Raw genomic sequence first — 19,385 nt, forward strand, 5'->3', positions numbered from 1 at the left:
GAATTCTGTCACCTAAGTTGTTTTCCTCCATTTGCCACTTCGCAGCCCCAAATAGGAACGAGAACCAGCTGTTTTATCAATTATTAAGTTCTTAATATCATTATATTTTGATGGATTGGATATAGGACTTAGGGAATGTCTTTAATAATGCAGGTTGTTGACATTTGTGTCTAAAGTGATGGATTATAAACAGGTGCAGTTGAACCCAGATACAGAATACAGTATAAATCCAGATTCTTACTATACATTAACAAAGAAACGTACCGCTTGCACCACTGTGTTCTTAAGATGATGCTGAAGAATGTCCACAATTCTGTCCCCTGATTTAGCATGGTTAATCTTTTTTATACATCTGATTTAAATATATGTTTTGTATTATTTAAGTCTGACTTTATAGTTGCAAAAAAAACGAGATGAAGGGTCCTAGGTGCTCTCTAGTTCATATTGGTATTCACTCACACACTGGCTGCTCACTGACGCAGCCATGTGCCATTCTGCTGGAACCCTGGTTAAAACATAATTTGAGCCACTTTCTGTCTTAATGAAGAACATTAATGAGCCCAATGCATGAAAAAATAATAATAATAATTCCATAATTAATTTCCCCTATGATCAACCAATGCTTGACTGATCACTAATGAGACATGTGTGATCATAAGAGACACAATACTAATGACTGAATGAATATTACAATATGTATCTATGTTATTTGTGTTATATTAGTCTCACGTTTTCTTTTTATGCGAGTGTTAAATATGTAAGTATGTTTGGATATACTGTAAAAGCTCTTTTCAGCTTAAACCTCCACTTCACTGTCCGTTCCTGTGATAAAACAGCTGTGTTGTCTTTCAGCTGTTTGCATCAGTGCACATAAGTGAAACCTTAATGTTACATTTGAACCAAAGATGTTGTCCTCTCTCCCTCCATCCAGGTGTGTGGGCCCAGATTCAGCTGCCTAAGACCAACATAGATGTGATCAAGGGTCAGATGGTGGTGCTGAGGGCCTCGTACACACCTGATCCGGGCAGCGACCTGTCTGCCAACACCATCCTCTGGAATGTTGTTGCTACACAGACCCACCAGGTGAGGAAGCCAGGAAATGTAATAAAATAATAAATAATAAAGGGATTTGTCTTCCTGCATGTAGGCGGCAGCTTAATGTATCACCATCCTGCTCACTATCTCAGTGTGACATGCATATGCTGTCATGTCTGTTTTGTTATGGTCATGGAGAAATGTGTCCATATTTTGCTCCATTGCCAAAATACTACAGGCAACCACAGCCCAACAGTCAAATCTTTTCACTTTACCAGCTGTGCCTCTCATGTCTGGGATTAGATTGTTCCCATACTGTTAATCTGACAAAGCTCTTCCTTTAGAAAGCCTTAGAAATTAATCCAAGACAAAAAAATAAGCTTAAACCTTTAATATAAGCGCTGTAATATTGCTTTACTGCTTTAACTCTTAGACCCAACCTGTATAAATCTTGTTATACTGAGCACATCCTGACCCATTATTACAAACCCAGCATCAAACCTAATATAATACAACAAAATCCTTACGCTGTTACGTACTGTAAATTCAGCTTTCATATTGATGTTTGTGTAAATCAAGCGTCCATGCTTACTACATTGAACATCCAGGGTGCATGACTGAGTGCAGGCTGAACCACCGTCCGATGAATGGAGCTCCTCCCCCGGCTGTGAGTCCCTGAATGGTCCCTGTGCTTAGTGTCAAACTTACTATCAACTTAAAGTGGGGGAAATTATTCAAAAATAAACATGATATCCAGTCAATGTCCAACCCAACACTATGACATGATGTTCCCTTAAAGGTGTGCTGTTTTATGCAACTATACAAACCAATATCACCTCAGGACACCTAGGCACAGATGAATTTGTTTTTCCAAATCAGACTAGAATTACAGAACTTGTTTCAGTGATAGATGAAATGGAGTTGGGTTTTGATGAGAGGCTCAGCTGGACTTTTAATTTCCTTTAATGTCAATCTTTCTAGTTCATCACAGATATTATCCAGGGAACCGATCACAGTCTGACATATCTGTCTAGGTTAGATTGTTGGACAGCACACATAAACCCCCCAAAGAGGATCACAGGCAAAAGGCCCAGTTGGGACTTTTTCATACAGCTGGACCATCAACTATGTATTCTGGTAACTATGTTAGTAACCAGAATACAAAACAGATCTTTGCTATCTTAGAACTAAGCCTTCGTCTGGAGAAGCAAAGAAAGCTGAAGGTGTACAGCATGGAGATGGCGCTCTAGCTAAATATTCATTATTGCACAAGTTTTGTAATTGGAGGATGAAACCCTTTCAAATCATCCATCTACATCCCTGGATTACTCAAAAAGTTATCAACCAATTCTAATGAAACTGGGGCTTATAGGTCTAGAAACATGGAACAACCACATCACATTTTATTTAGGCATTCAAGTGTGTTTGTTTGTTGGATGCTATTTGGTCCGGATGCAGATCCTAACTTTAAAACCTGTTTCTTATGACGAATGAAACAGTTACATCCTGACGTCGTTCCCCTCAGGTTGTCTTTATTTCCTCCTTCTTTATTCCTGTTCCTCCCTCTTTTCTTGTCCAGATTATCTCCTACACAAGTACAGGCTCGATTGTCATCAGCGACCAGTTTATTGGTCGCGTCGGCTTCACCGAAACCATGCCATCATCAAACCTGTCGCTGTACATCAACAACACACAGGAGTCTGATTCTGGAATATACCTCTGCCAGGTCATAATTCCCGGAAAACACGGTTTCACTGCTCAGCTCACACTGAATGTGAAAGGTAATTTAGGACACACACGTATTGAGTGTATGATGGCAAGAGCCTGTATCTGATCTCCTCTCCTCACCTCTCTCAGTCCCTCCTGCTGTCCCAAAGTGTTCCCTGTCCGGTAAGCCAGTGCTGAAGGGGAACGTGTCTCTGAGCTGCGTGTCCGCTGCTGGGAAGCCTGTTCCCATGTACAGGTGGAAGAAAACCAACCCCACCTCCGAGGTCTTCTTCTCACCTATGCTCAGTGAGTGACAACAGCTCAGTGCAGACTTATTCCAGGATGTTCTTTCTGTCTTCCGTTTTTTTCCCACTGAGCTATGAATATATTTGATCAGATTTGTCAGCCAACATGGGATAAAAATGCTGAGCAGCTCAAAAAAAAACAAAAAAATTCAGCATCAATTTAGCTGAATCAGCATTAACCTAGTGACACTTTGGTGAAAGCAGCATGTTTCTAGATATAATTGTCAATGTAAAGTGTCTCTCCTATGAGAGCGCTTAATCCACAAGAGCAGGATCAGTATCTGGATCCACATTGGACCTGCTGACAATCCCATTATAGCAAATACAAGCCCGATTTTTGAAAACTCTCTATTGGAACCAGCATTTGAGAAACAGTCTCACCTACCTAAGAAACCATCAAAATCCATCTGTTTTGTAGATTTCTGATGGTGTTTTTATATTTAGGCGCTACCTTGGACCCAAAAGCTTATTTGTCACAATAAAATACGATATAAGAGAATAAAAGAGTATGAAAGCTCACAGTCACAGTCACAAAATGTAACATTTAAAGACACAAAAAGCATCTGATTTACATTCTGAGTGAAAATAAAAAAGGAAGCAGCCAATTAAAGAACAGGGATGCAGGCAGAGGAGCCTTCAGTTTGTGCCACATTGCTTCTTATCTTACCTGCAGTTGGGTTTCTGAAAGCTGTGTGTTATTATACTAAGTGCATTACAGCAGAGTAGAGGGGAGCAGATTCAAACCAGCAGCAGTGGCTCCTTCCTCCTCTATGATGAAGAATATAATATAATACAAACAAATGGTGTGGAAGAAAGCACATGCATCTGTTTTAGTCTCTGTCTTCTCATATACGTACATGCTATATGTCTGCATAAACAGTATGCAGTGTGTGTGTGTATGCCTGACCTGCATGTTCACTGATGTTTCAGATGAGAAGAACGGCACTTTAACTCTGAACAACCTGAGCGCTAACATGTCGGGGAAGTACATGTGCACGGCGACAAACTCAGCCGGGTCGGAGATATGCTCCTACAGCCTGAAGGTCATCACCCGTGCGTAACAACACAACACACAACACAGACATAAAACAGAGCAAAGGGTCAAAGAGCGAAGTCCCCCTGAAGCTCTTCGTTCATCTATAATTGATGTTGGCGTGATACATCATCATGGGAAAGACTTTGAGAGATGATGTGCTTTGGTTGAGTGCTGATGTGTTGTCTTTGTGCTTCCTTTAGCCACTGACAGGGCTGGAGTGATAGCTGGGGCCACAGTGGGCTCAATTGTGGGCGTCATCCTCATCCTCCTCCTCCTCAGCTTTGGGTACTTCTGGGTGAAGAGGCGGAGAGACAGTGAGGACGACTTGGCCAATGAAATCAAGTGAGTTCATGTAGCTTTATATCCGGCCATGGTTCATACAGTATAGCTTACAACCAACTCCCAATCCATTTTTTCCTTATAGACCGAATGAAACTTCCTGAGTGTGTGTGTTGGTGCGTTTTGTCAGGATAACTCAACATGTTACAGGATGGATGGATTTTTAAGAAACATTGTGGAGATCTGGATTGTGGGCGGAGGAAAATTAAAGTCGATTTTGAGCAGATTCAAATCATCATATTTAATTTTTTAGACCATTCACTCACAACCATCCAGGCTGCTTATCCTGTGTTAACACTTATTCACCACTAGATGGTAGCAGACACTGAGGAAGGTAGAGCCAGCCTGTTAATAGATAGACAGACAAACTTCTGCCATAATTATCACACAGGTTGCAGGATTGGCTGAACAAACATGTTTATATTGTTTTTATTAAAACGTTGTGGTGTGGAGTGTGAGAGCTAAGCTGTCTCTGATCCTCGTCCAGGGAGGATGCTCAGGCCCCTAAACGTGTGTCCTGGGCCAAGAGTGGCATGGGCTCGGATATCATCTCCAAGAATGGCACCCTGTCCTCCATCGCCTCCAGCCCGCACCACAGGGAGCCCTCACAGGAGAACAACCACCCCCACCTGCAGCAGTACCCACAGCGGCCCCCCTCAGACACCGCCTCCATCATCACCGCCGCAGGCAGCATCGCCGGCTACCGACCGCCCCGCCAGCAGCAGCACGGAGCCTCCACCCCCACCAACTACGGCTACGACAGTAGCGCCACCCTGCCCCGCGGCCCCCCCGAGCCCAGCGCCAACGGGAACTCCTTTCCCAGACCCGAGCGCTACGCCCAGCTGCCCCAGGCCCAGGCCGTGCCACAGACCTACAGCCAGTCTCATCTCCAGCTGCAGCAGGCGGCCCCGTCGCTGCCCACCTCCACGGTTTCGGCCGCTAACATCACCCGGATGGGAGGGGTGCCCATCATGGTGCCTGCCCAGAACCAGGCGGGATCTTTGGTCTAACGCCGGTCTAAGTGCTGGGAAGAGTCGAGCTCTTAAACAGTGGCATGCTGTACCTTACACTCTCCAGCAGAGTCAGCCACGTATTTTTTTAATTCACGGAACGCACACACACACACGCACACACACACACATATTTAGCAAATAAACACATGAAAAGGTAAAATTTACTTACTATCATTTACTTTTGCATCAGTAAGGTTTTGATAAAGTCAAAATTCCGTGACAACCTGCAAGACCTTCAGACTGTTTACCTGCTTTAAGTATTCTTACATGTTTTATACTCTGTATGCACTGTATACAAAGCTAAATCTGTATATATATGATTTTCATACATTCTTTTTTTTCCACTTTATGAATACATTCCCCCTCAAAATTGTCACTTTTATGTATAAAGTGAACAGAGAGAATGAAACAAATGGATCGTCATGGGGAGAATTCATTAGTATGCAGAGCTCAGTGTCGGTTGATGAAGGCCTGCTCGACTTCATCATCATCTTTGTGGATGCTTTAACACAGCCAAAGGGAGTAGCGGTTAAGACCAAACCAAGTTTAAGCGGTTTTTCATTTCTATTCAGAGGAAAATGAAAATGGAGCCGAGGGTGTAATGTGAAGAAAGTGTGTCGTAATCCCTCCAATCCTGCCACAGACAAAGACATGAATGAATGAATTGAAAGAAAGCTTAGACAACATCAAACGTTTGGATACAAATGTCCACACAAAGTGACCTGATCGATTTTGTGCTTCACTTTATCTTAAAAAAAGTGTTCTTAAAGCTCCAAACACAGATTTGCAAAAGCTTCTTATAACATTGAGCACTATTCCTAACTGCAGTATAGTAACTTTGTCAAGCCAAAAGCCGTCCAAACTTGAGTTGTATTAATTTAAAGTTTCCTACTGCATTGTAAATATGATATTTATTTTCTGTTCAATGTGACAGATTGATCATTTGTTGCATAAAGTCAGGCACGGCTGGTATAAATATATGATAGAGGTCATGCTGTGTGTCTGCCTGGACCAAAGATACAGTAGATAGAGTACAGAGTCATTCACTGTGCAGTTGATATGTTTTAGTTTGTTTTGGAGTGCAAGTCAGTGGCAAAGAAAGAACAATCCTTACATGATTTATTCACTCCATGAGCTCGTTTCTTTCCTTATTGATTTGTCACCAACATTGCCAACAAACAGTAACAGGACATCAATATGAGCATGTTTGGAATGATCCTGCAGGTGCCTGGTTCATGGTTTTACTACAGTTTATTACTTGGACACGAGTGAGTGGACACTTTCCACATTAAAGGGGCACTGTTATTCCATTTATCCATATGAGAACAATCACACGTTTGTGGGTAGAGAGGATTTTGTGCAAAATCAAGGAAACTGACTTCTATCTTTCTTCTGACGTCACAAGCGTTCCTTCCTCTTGTGTCTTGAGTTAGGACTGAATTCACTCAAATGTTTTAAGGAGAGGCAGGAAGGCGCCTGTCTGCCATAGAGGTCACCTGCTGTACCTCTACAACCACTTAAGCTTTTTGTTTTCACATACTTAATAGAGCCCTAAAAGACCGATGAAATTGTTCAAAATCTCTTTTAAATGCAGGGGGCTAAACTTATGTATTGAATACAACGTGTGGAATATCAGATTTAGGTTTTACTACTGAAATTAAGCTCAAATCAAGCACTGGATTTTGTTAAAAGGTTTCATTACTCTACTATACAGTTAAACAATATCTGCCATTAAGTTAAAACAATGTCAGGGCAAATATTTTCAAGAATAACACATTTCCATGAGTCCATAGTTGAAAGAAATAGTTGGCTTGAACGTTTGCATCCAGGCAACATTTTCCATTGCACAACCTGTGTGTATCAAAATGGTGCCAGAGTTACACGCTAATGTAGAACTGACTGAGTTTATAAAACTCAGCATCCACATCATCTACAAGTCCGGTTGATGATCATTTGTCTCTTATGAATTGTACTGTATGTCTGAATGTGGACAAACCATCCATTCTTCTGCTGTGTTGTCATTACACTGGAGCATCATTTTGTTGTTTTGCTTTATTTGTGCACCAAAGTTCAGACATTTTAAAAGGGAACACACAAAGTAGCGCCTCTTATAGTTTCTAGAAGAAGGTGGTAGAATTAGAGTACAAAGCTTTCTGTTATGCAGGTTTGTGACAGCAAAACACAAAGTATTAAGTGTATTTGAAGCTGTAATGGGTTTGTTTTGGTGTGTATTGCTTTTAATACAAGAGCAAAAATGGAAATATTCATCATGATCCTCTGCATCTAATGAATCATTTGAATAAGCAGAACAGAACTTTAAACAGTCAACATTAAAATGTTTTAAGCCTTTATTTTTCATTGCACATGAGCTGATTATAGAATAGTTGAAGAGGTTCTCACTATCAGTGAGTCATAAACCAGGATGGACTGTATAACTAATGTATGACTGGTGGTCAAATGTGCTTCGGCCGCCGCTGAACCGTGGACAACAATGTGCAGTGTTCACTTGTATCCTCCATATTTGTGTTCATGGAACCTTTATACAATATTTCGAATTAAAAGTGAAATCTTCAGCTTTGTGGGGGTTATTTTTGAAAATTTGAAGAAAGATATTGTGATTCTTTTTTAAATTTCTATAGTGTTACATAGTAGGAAGTTTGATTTAAAGACCTGCATCTTCACCTTGTGGCAGTGATGTGCCAGTACAGGTAGACCATTCCTGAATTGCTCAGACTTACTCTTACTACTTACAAAATGGTTCCATTAAGTGTTTAATTTATGACACACGGTTAAGGGTTTCTATCTGAAAGTGTGATCCTAATATGAATTCCTTCAAACAGCTGCAAATACAAATATACTGTCTTTAATTTTATTTTGTTACCTATTTCACCCCCATTTCTGACATGTAATGTCAACCACTAGGGAGCAGCATATCACATTTCTCTCCCTTTTGGAAAGACAAAGGATTAGCAAAAGGGCTATTTTAGGCTTTGTAGCTCTTTTATATATAATATAACTTGTAGTATCACAATTATTCAATTTTATACCTCCTTTATCTCCATTTCATGCACATTTACACATCTTATATCTATATTCTGATATTTTGACACATGTCCTGTAATAAAATCACAACAAAGAGGCAAAGAAGAGCAAACTCATGTATTGTTAGGGTAGAATGTTTATTAGAATTTGCAATTAGCAATGTAACATTCACCTACATTGCGCAAAGGAATTCATAAATATGATAATATGCACGGCTGTAATCAAATGAGCTCATCTCACCAGGGAATCCAAAGAAAACAAAGTGAATGACATCCACATGGCTGAACAGGGTGAAACGTGTGTGTTGCTCTGACAACACAGTAAATAAGAATAGAAATCCAGCAAGAGTCTCTATCAAATATTAAGATAATAATTAGAAGAAACAACAAAATATTCTCATTCAGTTCAGTTATTGGTTGACAACAAATAAACAGAACAAAAGGCTTTTGTAATGGATGGCACTGCACCCGTAATCGTTTGACTTTTTATTCATGTGGAGCTACAGTACGAAGTCGTCAAAAAGGTGCATGGCTTTTGTATTCAAATGATGCATTACTTCATTTCTTCCTCTCAAAGCAATAGGGGGAGGTGATCACATGTGTATACACTATGGCATTTCATTTACCTGTACAGTGTTGTGGATGAACGAACAGACAAGAGCTCAGAGGTCAGTGTATGAGTAAGAACTGTCCCAAAATCTGTTAGAGAAAACAACCAAATAGACAATAAAAGAAAGAAAGTAGAAAAAATAAAATAATTCATCCCTGTATCAAAGTTGTGTTGTGATTGTTAACAGCATGTCATGCTCCATTAGTGAAGTCCTGTAAAAGTGGGACTGTCTGCCCCCACTCTGTAGGTATTCAGACAACGGCCATGTTGGGTGTTGCCTGAGCTTAGTGAGCAGGAGGGGACAAGGTGAGCTCAGCGAAAGGCAGTAGTTATAGTTGAGGTGATTGATTAATGTGGATGGTGAGGATCCATGTTGATAATGGTAAGGGGGAGCGGGGCGGGGCGGGGCCGGAGTGGCAAGGGATTTTGGGGTGGGAGAGGGGGTCATGCAGCTTGGGCCAGAGGCATAGAGGGTTGCCAGGTTGGAAAAACCCTCAAGGAGGAAAGTCTTCATCACAAAGTGACCCCTGGCCTGGCAGAGCTTTAAGTAGAACACAACACTGCAGAGGAAACAGGAAAAACAGAATGTTTGTGTCAAGGTGATCAAATGGAATTCTTGATAGGACAAACAGTTATAAATAAGTAAACATTTTTCCAAACTTACACAATGGATCCATGAGAGCTTCCTTGTTGATGATATTCATTTATTGCCCAATATGTGACATTGCAGATGTTCAACATAAACATAAATAATCCAAAATGGTTCAAACCTGTGATGTGTTGTGTACCTTTTAAGATGTAGTCAGTTAGCAGAGTAGGCACCTTCTCACTGTCCTCCTTCATGGCATACAGAACTGAGGAGGAAATATAGATTGTTAATGTGAGCGATAGATAGATAGATAGATAGATAGATAGATAGATAGATAGATAGATAGATAGATAGATAGATAGATAGATAGATAGATAGATAGATAAATTACTTTTTGTGAGCATCTGCAGGTCGTCCACAGATGGGGGGGTTCCTTTCTTCTCATATGGAATGACTGTGTTCAGATACTGAAACACAAGCAGAAGCAAACATTCAAAACATCTTATCTGTTTTAATTGTAATGGCCTTGTTTTGAAGTTCCATCACTGGTTTCCAAAGAAAAGACTTAAACACCATAACATATTCAAATGCACATTTGTGTTTTGCAGTGTATGAGAGTATAATTCGTACACTTTAAAAACAACAGAGCATCATATTACATCATGTAGGTTAATGATCCCTGTGAGTCCTCTGATGTGAAAAAGAAAGTCACGCTCTGAGAGGTGAAAGCAATCTGATTACTTGTGACGTGCCAAATAATAAAAATAAAAATAAAAATAAACATATATTGTGAATGGCTATAGTATGTTTCAATATACAGCACTATAAGGATTATAATATATTGCCAGATTACATAGGAAGTCCTAATTTCCAGTAATAAATACACTGTATATTGAGCATGAATATCTAATTATATATTATTAATGTCATATTTTCTGAGGTTATTTTAAACATTTGACGTTTGACTCTACCTGTTTCTCGTTCCCTGTGCTTCCAAATGTCTGTCTGATGCCTGTCTGCAGGATGTTGGACAGTCCCTCCATGCTGAAACGCTGCAGATCAAACAACCAGGAATAAAGACGCTGAGACACGCTTCAATTAAAACATCAACTTTGTAAAAAACTATCTTTCCACTGTTCAGCATCTCACACAATCCATGGTGCTGGTAAGTCAACATTATGCTGACATAAACTGAATTTGATTGTTTATATTGCATCTGCAACATTAAACCAAGTATATGATCATATTTAACTAATGCAGCTGTAAGTATCCTGTACTCATTTCTCTATTGCATTGGGGGAAAAGATCCATTAAGTCATTCCGGTGTTACTGGACGGACAGGTCTGGGCAATTAGTCTGCTGTATATAAAGGACAGGTCCCTTCCACTCCAGGATCTTTACTGGAAGAGATTTTACCGGCTAATGGACTTGAGATCCATTAAACTAACAGAGAGCTGAGAGAGCCACTGTGGTTTCACATTAGTCTACTTTACACTGGAAGACACAAATATTTATAAGACAAACTAATGTGTAGAAATGTGTATTTTGTTATAATTAATATTGGTATAATCACACTGAAAATTTGACTCAGTCATGTTGTGGCAAAAGGAGGGTTAATGATACAAAGCAGCCCTGCCCTGCCCGGCCCCCATTGGGACACTAGATGGGGCCGATGTGTGCCATTCCTGAATCCTAGCAACACCTACTTTATGTATTTTTGAGTAAATACACCTGAAAAGTAGCAGTTCAGTGCTGTTCAACCTTTCCTCCTTGCTCTTTGTATCATGCAACCGGTGCCATCCAAACTTCCCCATCCACCCTTACCTTGACGGGCATGGTCCCTGTCTTCTCTGTGCAGCCTGTGGAACCTGTGTTCCCTGCATTCACGGTAGGAATGGTCCCTCCGCCCTGGAGGCTCAGGGCCTTGTCCCTGCGTCTGCGTTTGCTGCTGTCTCTCTGCTCCTTCTGCCTGTTTTGCACCTCCATCAGGGCCGTGATGAACGTGTTCTTCACCTCCTTCTCAAACTCCAGCTCATCACGTCGAGCCAGCTGACTGACCAGCTCCTCTGAGTACTCGCGGATGGCCACCTCCACCCGGTGCAGCAGTGCGACCAGTGCTGAACTGGGCATCAGACTCAGGCCTGCAGAATGAAAGGGTGAGGTGGGGGCATAGGGAGGTAGAGGTGTCAGACTGTAGTTTAGACATAATGATTAGTATATGTATGTATGTATGTATGTATGTATTTATGTATGTATGTATGTATGTGTGTATGTATGTATTGCTATAACAGTGTAATTTACTGACATATATTAAGTTCAATTTTACTGTTGTCCTAGCAGGAATTCACTTCATGCCAGTTGTATGTATTTTAGTTTTTAATTTGGAGTCATTCTAATGATGTTAGGTTATATTATATCCATCATTTGGAACCACATAGTATATAGAGAGTATAGACATACAGTTGCATTTGTGAGAACACAGCGTCTTCCTGAACTCTCATCTGTGGACCTGAAGCAATGAAGTGACTCAACAAACGAGGGTGTGAGGTTGTGGCATGGATTTAAAACTATGTTACAGTTTCCATTTGTTATGAACAAATATGTTTTGAGGATTGAATGTGGGCGTAATCGACTTGTCAAAATAGATTTTTATGTACCTTTGTCTTTAACATGGTGTTCATTCCTCACGACCTGGGGCTTCATCATAGGCATGAGTGATGATATTGTTTATGTTCAGCTCATGGCAGGGCTGCTGGTTCTTGGCTACGTTATTGACGTTTCAGAACATGCTTCAAGGAGCAGCATTAATTGTAACCTAAAGGGTATTCCATTGTAAAGATTTATCATCCAGCCTGTAAAGCCGACCTGTTTTATGCTTATAGTGCCAGAAGCCCCTCACCAGTCCCCTCGTACAAATCAGTCTCCTGCACTTCTCTATTCTGTGACATGCTGGTACAGCATGATTAGGGCAACAGTGGCCCAAAAACATTTGATGGAGAACAGCCAAATCCCACAGCAGCAGAGAAAATCCTTGACAGGAGAAGTGAATCATATAAGATATCTTGCTCTCTGCAACTGCTGCCAAATCATCAGTGAGAGTTCTGTCAAGAAAGAATATGTTTGTGCTACATGAAACCAAATAAGTGTAAAGCAGTGATGCTCCTAAAAGCTTTTCTAAGCTGAACTTAAACTCATATCAGTATTTCCTCTTTACCTTCGTAGGAGCAGTTGTTATTTGAGGCCAGAGACAGCTGTCTGATCTCCTCCAGAAGAGAAGGGTTGGTCTTGGATGAGCAGTGGCTGCTCTCCTCCTCATCCTCTGTCTCACCAGGATCTGGAGAGTTCTCCATCATCTCGACTATCTCCTCAATGACCTTTACCAGAGCAATGAAGGAAAGGATACAGGAGAAGATGAATGGACGGGCAGGCGAATAGAAGGGAGGGCTGAGTACTTACACAACCATAACTATCCATTTGTCCGTAAGTCTGGGCACTACAATACCAAAAGCCCCATCTTACAGGGAACATGTTTGATTTTGGCAGGTCTAAATAAAGCTTTTACGGAAAACTCTGTAGTGCCTGAGGAGTGATGGCAGAAAAGATTGAACTCTGTAAAAACACAAACAGGACACAGATAAACAGCCATCTTTGATCCCACATGTATACTGTACACACACACACACCTGATCAGCTGTGATAAGAGGCTCTTCGTTCAGACAGTTGGCGTTGTCGTTCTTCTCATTCATCTCCTCCTCCTCTTTTTCATGAATCTGAGACATGAGAAAAATGAGATGATCAATATACACTTAAAGTTCAGATGGACAGAGAGAGAGAGAGAGAGAGAGAGAGAGAGAGAGAGAGAGAGAGAGAGAGAGAGAGAGAGAGAGAGAGAGAGAGAGAGAGAGAGAGAGAGCACTCACTTTGCACTCTCTCACTCTGCTTTTCATGCCAGAGCGGGGGAACAAATGTGCACCCCTGCCTGTTGGCATCATTTGATTTGTGTGATTATCTGTACGTCAAACACTATATCTCAAATCCAACAGACAGTTTGCACGGAACTGTCAGGCAACAACACATTTCATTGTGAATACAAAACAGGGGAGATGTGAAATTGTCACTGCCAGGAACATTCTACATTTGCAGTGTGTCTGGTCTGGTGAATGAGGAGAGCTCACGTGGGCCACAGTGACGCTCGGGCCTCAAACGTTTGCTGGCCTTGAGCAGTCCAAACATGGCCTCGCCTGCTAAGTGCCTGCTGGGCAGTCATATGTGACAGGGGAGGAGGAGGAGGAGGAGGAGGAGGAGGAGGAGGAAGAAGAGGTAAACCTTGAAGTGGTCAAGGTTGGACAAGCATGTCTTTAAGGATCAGCACTATACACATGTAGACGCCTTACAACGAATGTACCAGATAGCCACTCCAGAAATACCAAGTAATGAGTTATTGTCTTCTTTGTGCTTTCATTCACAGACAAAAAACAAAAAATACCAAATAGAATAATGTTTTGTCCTTTTCAATGATAACGGCAGACATTTGTGAGCAGTTATTAAAGCCAGCGGACACAATGAATACACTTCCTGTCACCTAATTTGTGTAGTTTGCTGTAAATGAGCTGTAAAATGAGGAAAGAATGACTGTGAGAGCAATTTTCTAGGGCTGTGAGCACATTTTCTGGTTGAGGACCGGTAGCACCTCGACTGAAAACCTGCTCATTTGAGAATGAAAATGAAAATAAACATTGTAACAGATGGCTGAAACACTGCTAATGCTTTTGATATTTGCAGTTTCATACCTAACCAATGAATCCAACTTCTGGTCAAACAAATTTGGACGGGTCATTACTTCCAGGGTTTAAAAATAACTAAGTAAAATAAATGACCTAACCCTAATTCTGCTCCAGCACAATACCACAGTCTGGAATGACCAGAGTTCCATGAAATGTAAGTAATTATTTTGTGGAAATGATGCAGAATTTCTCTTAACACTTCTCTTGAATGTTATTGATTTCAAAGGTAATAAACGTAGATCAGTGTTTTGTGTGAGATCATGTCTGAGCAACACATCTCTTTGTCATTGAATAGATTGTTGATTGTAGCCTGTGCTATATTCTCACACTCCTCTTCAATAATTGTACAAAGTTGTGGGATATCGGTGGTGGGAGCTGGAACATGCTGTTCAGAGATGCCGGTCCAGAGCATTCCAACCATGCTCAATGGGTGACATGTCTGTGTGCAGCCATGGAAGAACAGGGACATTTTCGATGGACTATCATAACGAAGGACAAATGTGAGCTAATAGTGGTTTCGTTTTTTATACTTTCACATTGTGAATGGTCTATATTATATTATATTATATTGTATTATATTATATTAAAGTTAATCCATTTAGATGCTTTTAGATGGTGAAAACGATGCAGAGGGTTCCCAAACTATAATAGTCTCAGTCACACACAAAAATAAATGGCCCTCTGTCTCTGAATAACGATGAAGAATTCCATGGTCCTTAATTATTTTAAATGGCTAAGAGCAAGGGCATATGTTTTGATTATAGCCATGATCTTGTTTATTTGATTGAGGCAATCTAAGGAGATTGTTCTCTGGTTCCTGAGTCTACACACAAGCTGATTCGTGCTGAGTCACTCATACTCATATGAGCATAATGGATAATGATTGAGACTAAGGACCAGATTTACTAAGTGTTTTGTGGGGCTATTTACAAGAAGAGACACCAGGATACCGGATGCAAGAAGCATGTTAAATAGCAGCAGTGCATTCAAATTAACGTTTTGTACTAAATTACATAATCACTCTTAGTAAACTACTGTTCCATTCATAACTGGGAAGACGAAATTTCCCAGTTATAAATTTAAACTGGAACTCCCCCTAAAGACAGAGAACATGCACCGACCCAAATTCCAAGATGGCTTCCATTCGTCAACATTGTGAAAGCTGTTGTTTTACATTACATCAGTCGTACACACAGTACTGTCCAAGTTCTATCTATGGACATGGTGCTGCAGTGTTTCTATACGCAAAATACCACATAATGTGTTATTAGGTGGTACTGCTTACAATAGCTAACCTAACATCGAAGACTTTCCTGGACGGGTCGTCTCCAACTCGATTGAGTGTGACATCATTCCTTGCTCTGATTTCCGACTTTTGAGGTAAATTGAACGCACCATACATTTTGTTTCACGTATTTATTTGTAGCTATGCAGTTGTGCCTTGGTTTTTATGATACTGAAACAAGAAACAATAAGAAATGTAAACTAAGTCAATGGTTTACTTATATATAATTATATGGATGGCTGTTTACATTATTTAATACACGGTTTTTATGATTGTCTATGAAGTACTACAGTCAGCTGAGTGAATCTACAAGTCAATCTGCATTTCTATTAGCAAGGTCCTCTAAATTGACAACAAGTTCAACAAACTACATTACACTTTAATTAGGCAAAATCTTGCAGCAGGTTCCTTTGTTGCTGCCAATTCTTTGAACAAATACTACTGGATTGAGCTTTCAGAAACAAAGAAAAAGCTATTTTGCCTTTCACATTATATTCATTCATCTCATCTGACCCATGTGAGAGCTGTGGAGTGATGAGTACCTCTTGGTCGGACATGTTTCCGTTGAGTCCTTCTGAATTAGGGCCGTCCCAAGTGGAGATGTAGTTGTCCGTTAGAGCGTCCCACACACTGCAAAAGACCACACAGACACACAACTGAAAACACGTAATAAAGAGCAACACTTTGCAAGATTTAGAAATGCTTCAAAACACAATTTTAAATGTCTTCTATTTTAGGTTATCAACAAAAGCTTTAATGTGAAAGTTCTAGCTGCAGCAGCATCTCAGTCAAAATATCAATACATCAAGTAAATTGCAGTTCTCAGTGTACTCTATAGGCTGCAGGGGAGTAATGCACAGCAGGAAAAAAAACAGCTTACTACTCCTGAAAAGGTATCCTGAGTAGAGAGTTAGAGAGAGCCTCACATCATTGCGCCTGAAATCTGCGCAGCCCAGCACAGTATCAGAGTGACATAGAGCTGGGAAAAAAAAGTCGCTTTGTGTCTGAGCTTTTGTTTTTCTTCCCTCCTCCACTCAGAGTTTGGCTCGGGCCTGTTGCCTTGCTCGCTGTGCCACTGCCCACAGTCACACAGTGGACAAGAGCGCCATTGATTTCTGAGCATGACCTCACTGGATATGCGTGCTGTGGGTGCTTCACACAGCAACACATAAGCAAGGCCAAGGTTAATGCAATGCAGTGACAATATGTGTATGCGTGTTCTTCCTATGTCTGCGTGCGGTTCCTCTCATCTTCAAAGACATGGAGCTGAGATGAAACTCTGAAACGCCTCTACATGTGAATGTGAGTATGAATGAGTGTCTTGTCTGTGTGTGTCGGTCATGTGATTGACTGGCACCTCGTCCCGACAGCCCTGCAATCCTGCTCGGGTAAACTTTCACAGTTATGCCTCTGCAGTTCAGGCTACATAACCCTACCATCAAACCTGTGCATTACCATAATCCTAACCACCCAAAATGTATGAATTTTGAGTATTCATAGGATATCTTCTCCTCTGGTAAGGAGGCAATCTGACAGAAACAGAAACAGATACAAACCCTGGTGCAATCACACCAAAATGAAGTGTGAAAACAGACAAATGTCTGCCCTGAATTCAGAATGCTGTTGAGCTGACAGTGCTTGTTATTATTGCATTATTGCATAAAACAAAGCAAGAATGCAAGTTTATGATTTCTTTAAATCACATAACCATGGCTGCTTACGTAAACAAAACATCTCTGTTATATGCATATTAAACACCGTCTGTGCTAGAAATACAGAATGGAAGCTTGAAAGTGTATATAAATTCATTCACAGGCACATGACAGTCTTGTAAACAGTGACTGGATGTCTCAATGCTATTCTGCCTTTTGCTGGCCTGCAGCCACTAAGAGGCATCGTCCTGTTTAATCTGCATCAGCACTCACTCATGTCTGGCTTTCTAATCAGGAGCCGGCAGGGATTTTGCCAAAATGCGTGACGCACTGCAATCCAACAAACAGCAGATCTGCAACATTGAAGGCTGATTTTTAAATGTTAGTTAGGATCTTTCAGAGGTTTTCTCTTTTCTATTTTCAATCATAGTTGAAACTGTAACGTTATATTAGACCTCAGTGCCTTTTGTTGTTTTCGCAGATGTTTTAATTTATTCAGATACTAGACCTCTGATTTAAGACAGGAAGTAAGTTACTTGAATTTACGAGGCTGTCTTGAAAGCTCTGCAATGCTTTAATGGAAAGATATACAGTACATTCATACATTTCTACTCTATAACTCTTCTCTGTGGCCTACTGCAGATTCACTGGAATGGATGAGTCAGGTGGGCAGCTGCTAGTGAGACCAAACCAACTGAGGCAGACAGAACATAAATTGAATAATTCAGCAAGGAGGCAGCCTGGGTGGGGTCACGCCGCAGACCCACTGCTGGTGAACTCTAAGTAAGTGGGAAGTTAATATTTGATGTTTTAGAATTTTAGTTGTGTGTTGATGAAAGGAAGCAAGCTGAAAATGTAACTTCACTGTGACTATTTTCTTTGCTTAAACAAATTCATGTGCTATCCAATGGTACCTAATGTTTTGGTTTGAAGGCTGGCTGTCACATCCTTCATCTTTGCTCTCTACTGTGGGGAAATAACATGATCAAAGTGTATTTACTTGAAAACTATGATCCAGATCCACAACCCACTTCTCCACAAACTTTCATCAAAGAAATCTGTCAACACTCTTTTGAATTATACTGAGTTGTCTGAGGTGATATAATAATTGAAGGAAGGATAACTGATTCTGCTTAGTGGGTTCTTTCTTCAATCTGGAACTCTGGGCTACATGCCAAACAATAACATAATGTGACATGCAAACTTGAGAGAATTTTAGAAAAGTAAGAAAATAACATAAAAAAAATGGGAGGATATTATCAAACAAAATAATTGTAGTTGAAAAAAACAAAAACAACTTTGTCTTGAGATTTTCTGTATTGAAACTAAGAATAATTTTGCTAAGAAACAACAGTTTTTGTGTATTGTTATTGTATTGTTTAGTTATACCACCGGCAACACTATAGAGCATTAAGTTCAGCCAACAATGAAACAAATTTATTCGATGTCAAGCTTTACTTACTTAAAAATGCTGATAAAATTTCTAAATGCTCACTGTCCAGTATCAGAAAAGGTGCTCAGAAGTACCAATTTGCAATAATTCAGGTTTGCCCATTTGGAGCACCTGAGATCAGCAATTTGTACAAACCTGAAACATTTTTGACGATTGTGATTATGATGTCATTTAAACTGCCAACAAATGATCTTAACAGTGGTCACTCACTCTTCATCCTGCAGCCTCTCCTCGTCCTCCTGGTTGTGTGACTGGTTGCGTATGGGTGCCAGGACCTCCGTCTTCGTGTTGTAGTTGTGGAAGCAGACGTTGAGCTTCTCATCAAACTCGTTGACCAGGTCCTCCATTGACTTGAAGCTCATCATCTCTGAGAAGTTCTCCAGCTCGGAGAAGTCTTCGCGAGTGATGGAAGCCAGGGGGATGGTGGTGGTGGTGGAGTAAGTGGAATTGTTTAGTTCCAGATGGTCCATCTCGTCCATTCGACAGGGCCGGAGGTCCTCAAACTCCTCGTCCAAACACACGAGTGGGGCTTCCAT

General features: G+C 40.7%; 2 protein-coding genes across 2 annotated transcripts in view; one reads left to right on the top strand and one right to left on the bottom strand.

The window, feature by feature from the left end:
* esama (endothelial cell adhesion molecule a) overlaps positions 1 to 8,008 on the top strand; it is a 38,148-nt gene extending 30,140 nt beyond the window's left edge. The window contains exons 2-7 of the mRNA XM_076161356.1: positions 932 to 1,083; positions 2,615 to 2,816; positions 2,893 to 3,048; positions 3,978 to 4,100; positions 4,284 to 4,425; positions 4,910 to 8,008. Of these exons, the coding sequence (XP_076017471.1) occupies positions 932 to 1,083; positions 2,615 to 2,816; positions 2,893 to 3,048; positions 3,978 to 4,100; positions 4,284 to 4,425; positions 4,910 to 5,432 (1,298 nt within the window). The 3' untranslated portion in view covers positions 5,433 to 8,008. The remainder of the gene's footprint in view (positions 1 to 931; positions 1,084 to 2,614; positions 2,817 to 2,892; positions 3,049 to 3,977; positions 4,101 to 4,283; positions 4,426 to 4,909) is intronic.
* A 1,523-nt stretch (positions 8,009 to 9,531) lies between these two features.
* Positions 9,532 to 19,385, bottom strand: fez1 (fasciculation and elongation protein zeta 1 (zygin I)). Its single transcript, XM_076161371.1, has 8 exons — positions 19,060 to 19,385; positions 16,287 to 16,374; positions 13,359 to 13,445; positions 12,890 to 13,049; positions 11,500 to 11,816; positions 10,647 to 10,727; positions 10,067 to 10,142; positions 9,532 to 9,940 (listed from the first exon to the last, which is right to left on the bottom strand). Exons 1-8 carry the CDS (start codon positions 19,383 to 19,385, stop codon positions 9,747 to 9,749), a joined length of 1,329 nt encoding a protein of 442 aa, XP_076017486.1. The 3' UTR covers positions 9,532 to 9,746.

The sequence above is a fragment of the Genypterus blacodes genome, unplaced genomic scaffold, assembly GCF_046128005.1.
Source record: "Genypterus blacodes isolate CSIRO-AG114 ecotype Tasmania unplaced genomic scaffold, CSIRO-AGI_Gbla_v1 ptg000111l_1, whole genome shotgun sequence".
Taxonomy (NCBI): domain Eukaryota; kingdom Metazoa; phylum Chordata; class Actinopteri; order Ophidiiformes; family Ophidiidae; genus Genypterus; species Genypterus blacodes.

Coding starts and splice junctions, on each gene's coding strand:
- fez1 (XM_076161371.1), bottom strand. CDS start 19,385: ATGGAAGCCCCACTCGTGTGTTTGGACGAGGAGTTTGAGGACCTCCGG. Junction 13,446..16,286: donor GAAACATGTCCGACCAAGAG/GTACTCATCACT, acceptor CTCATGTCTCAG/ATTCATGAAAAAGAGGAGGA. Junction 11,817..12,889: donor TAACAACTGCTCCTACGAAG/GTAAAGAGGAAA, acceptor TTCATTCTGCAG/GCCTGAGTCTGATGCCCAGT.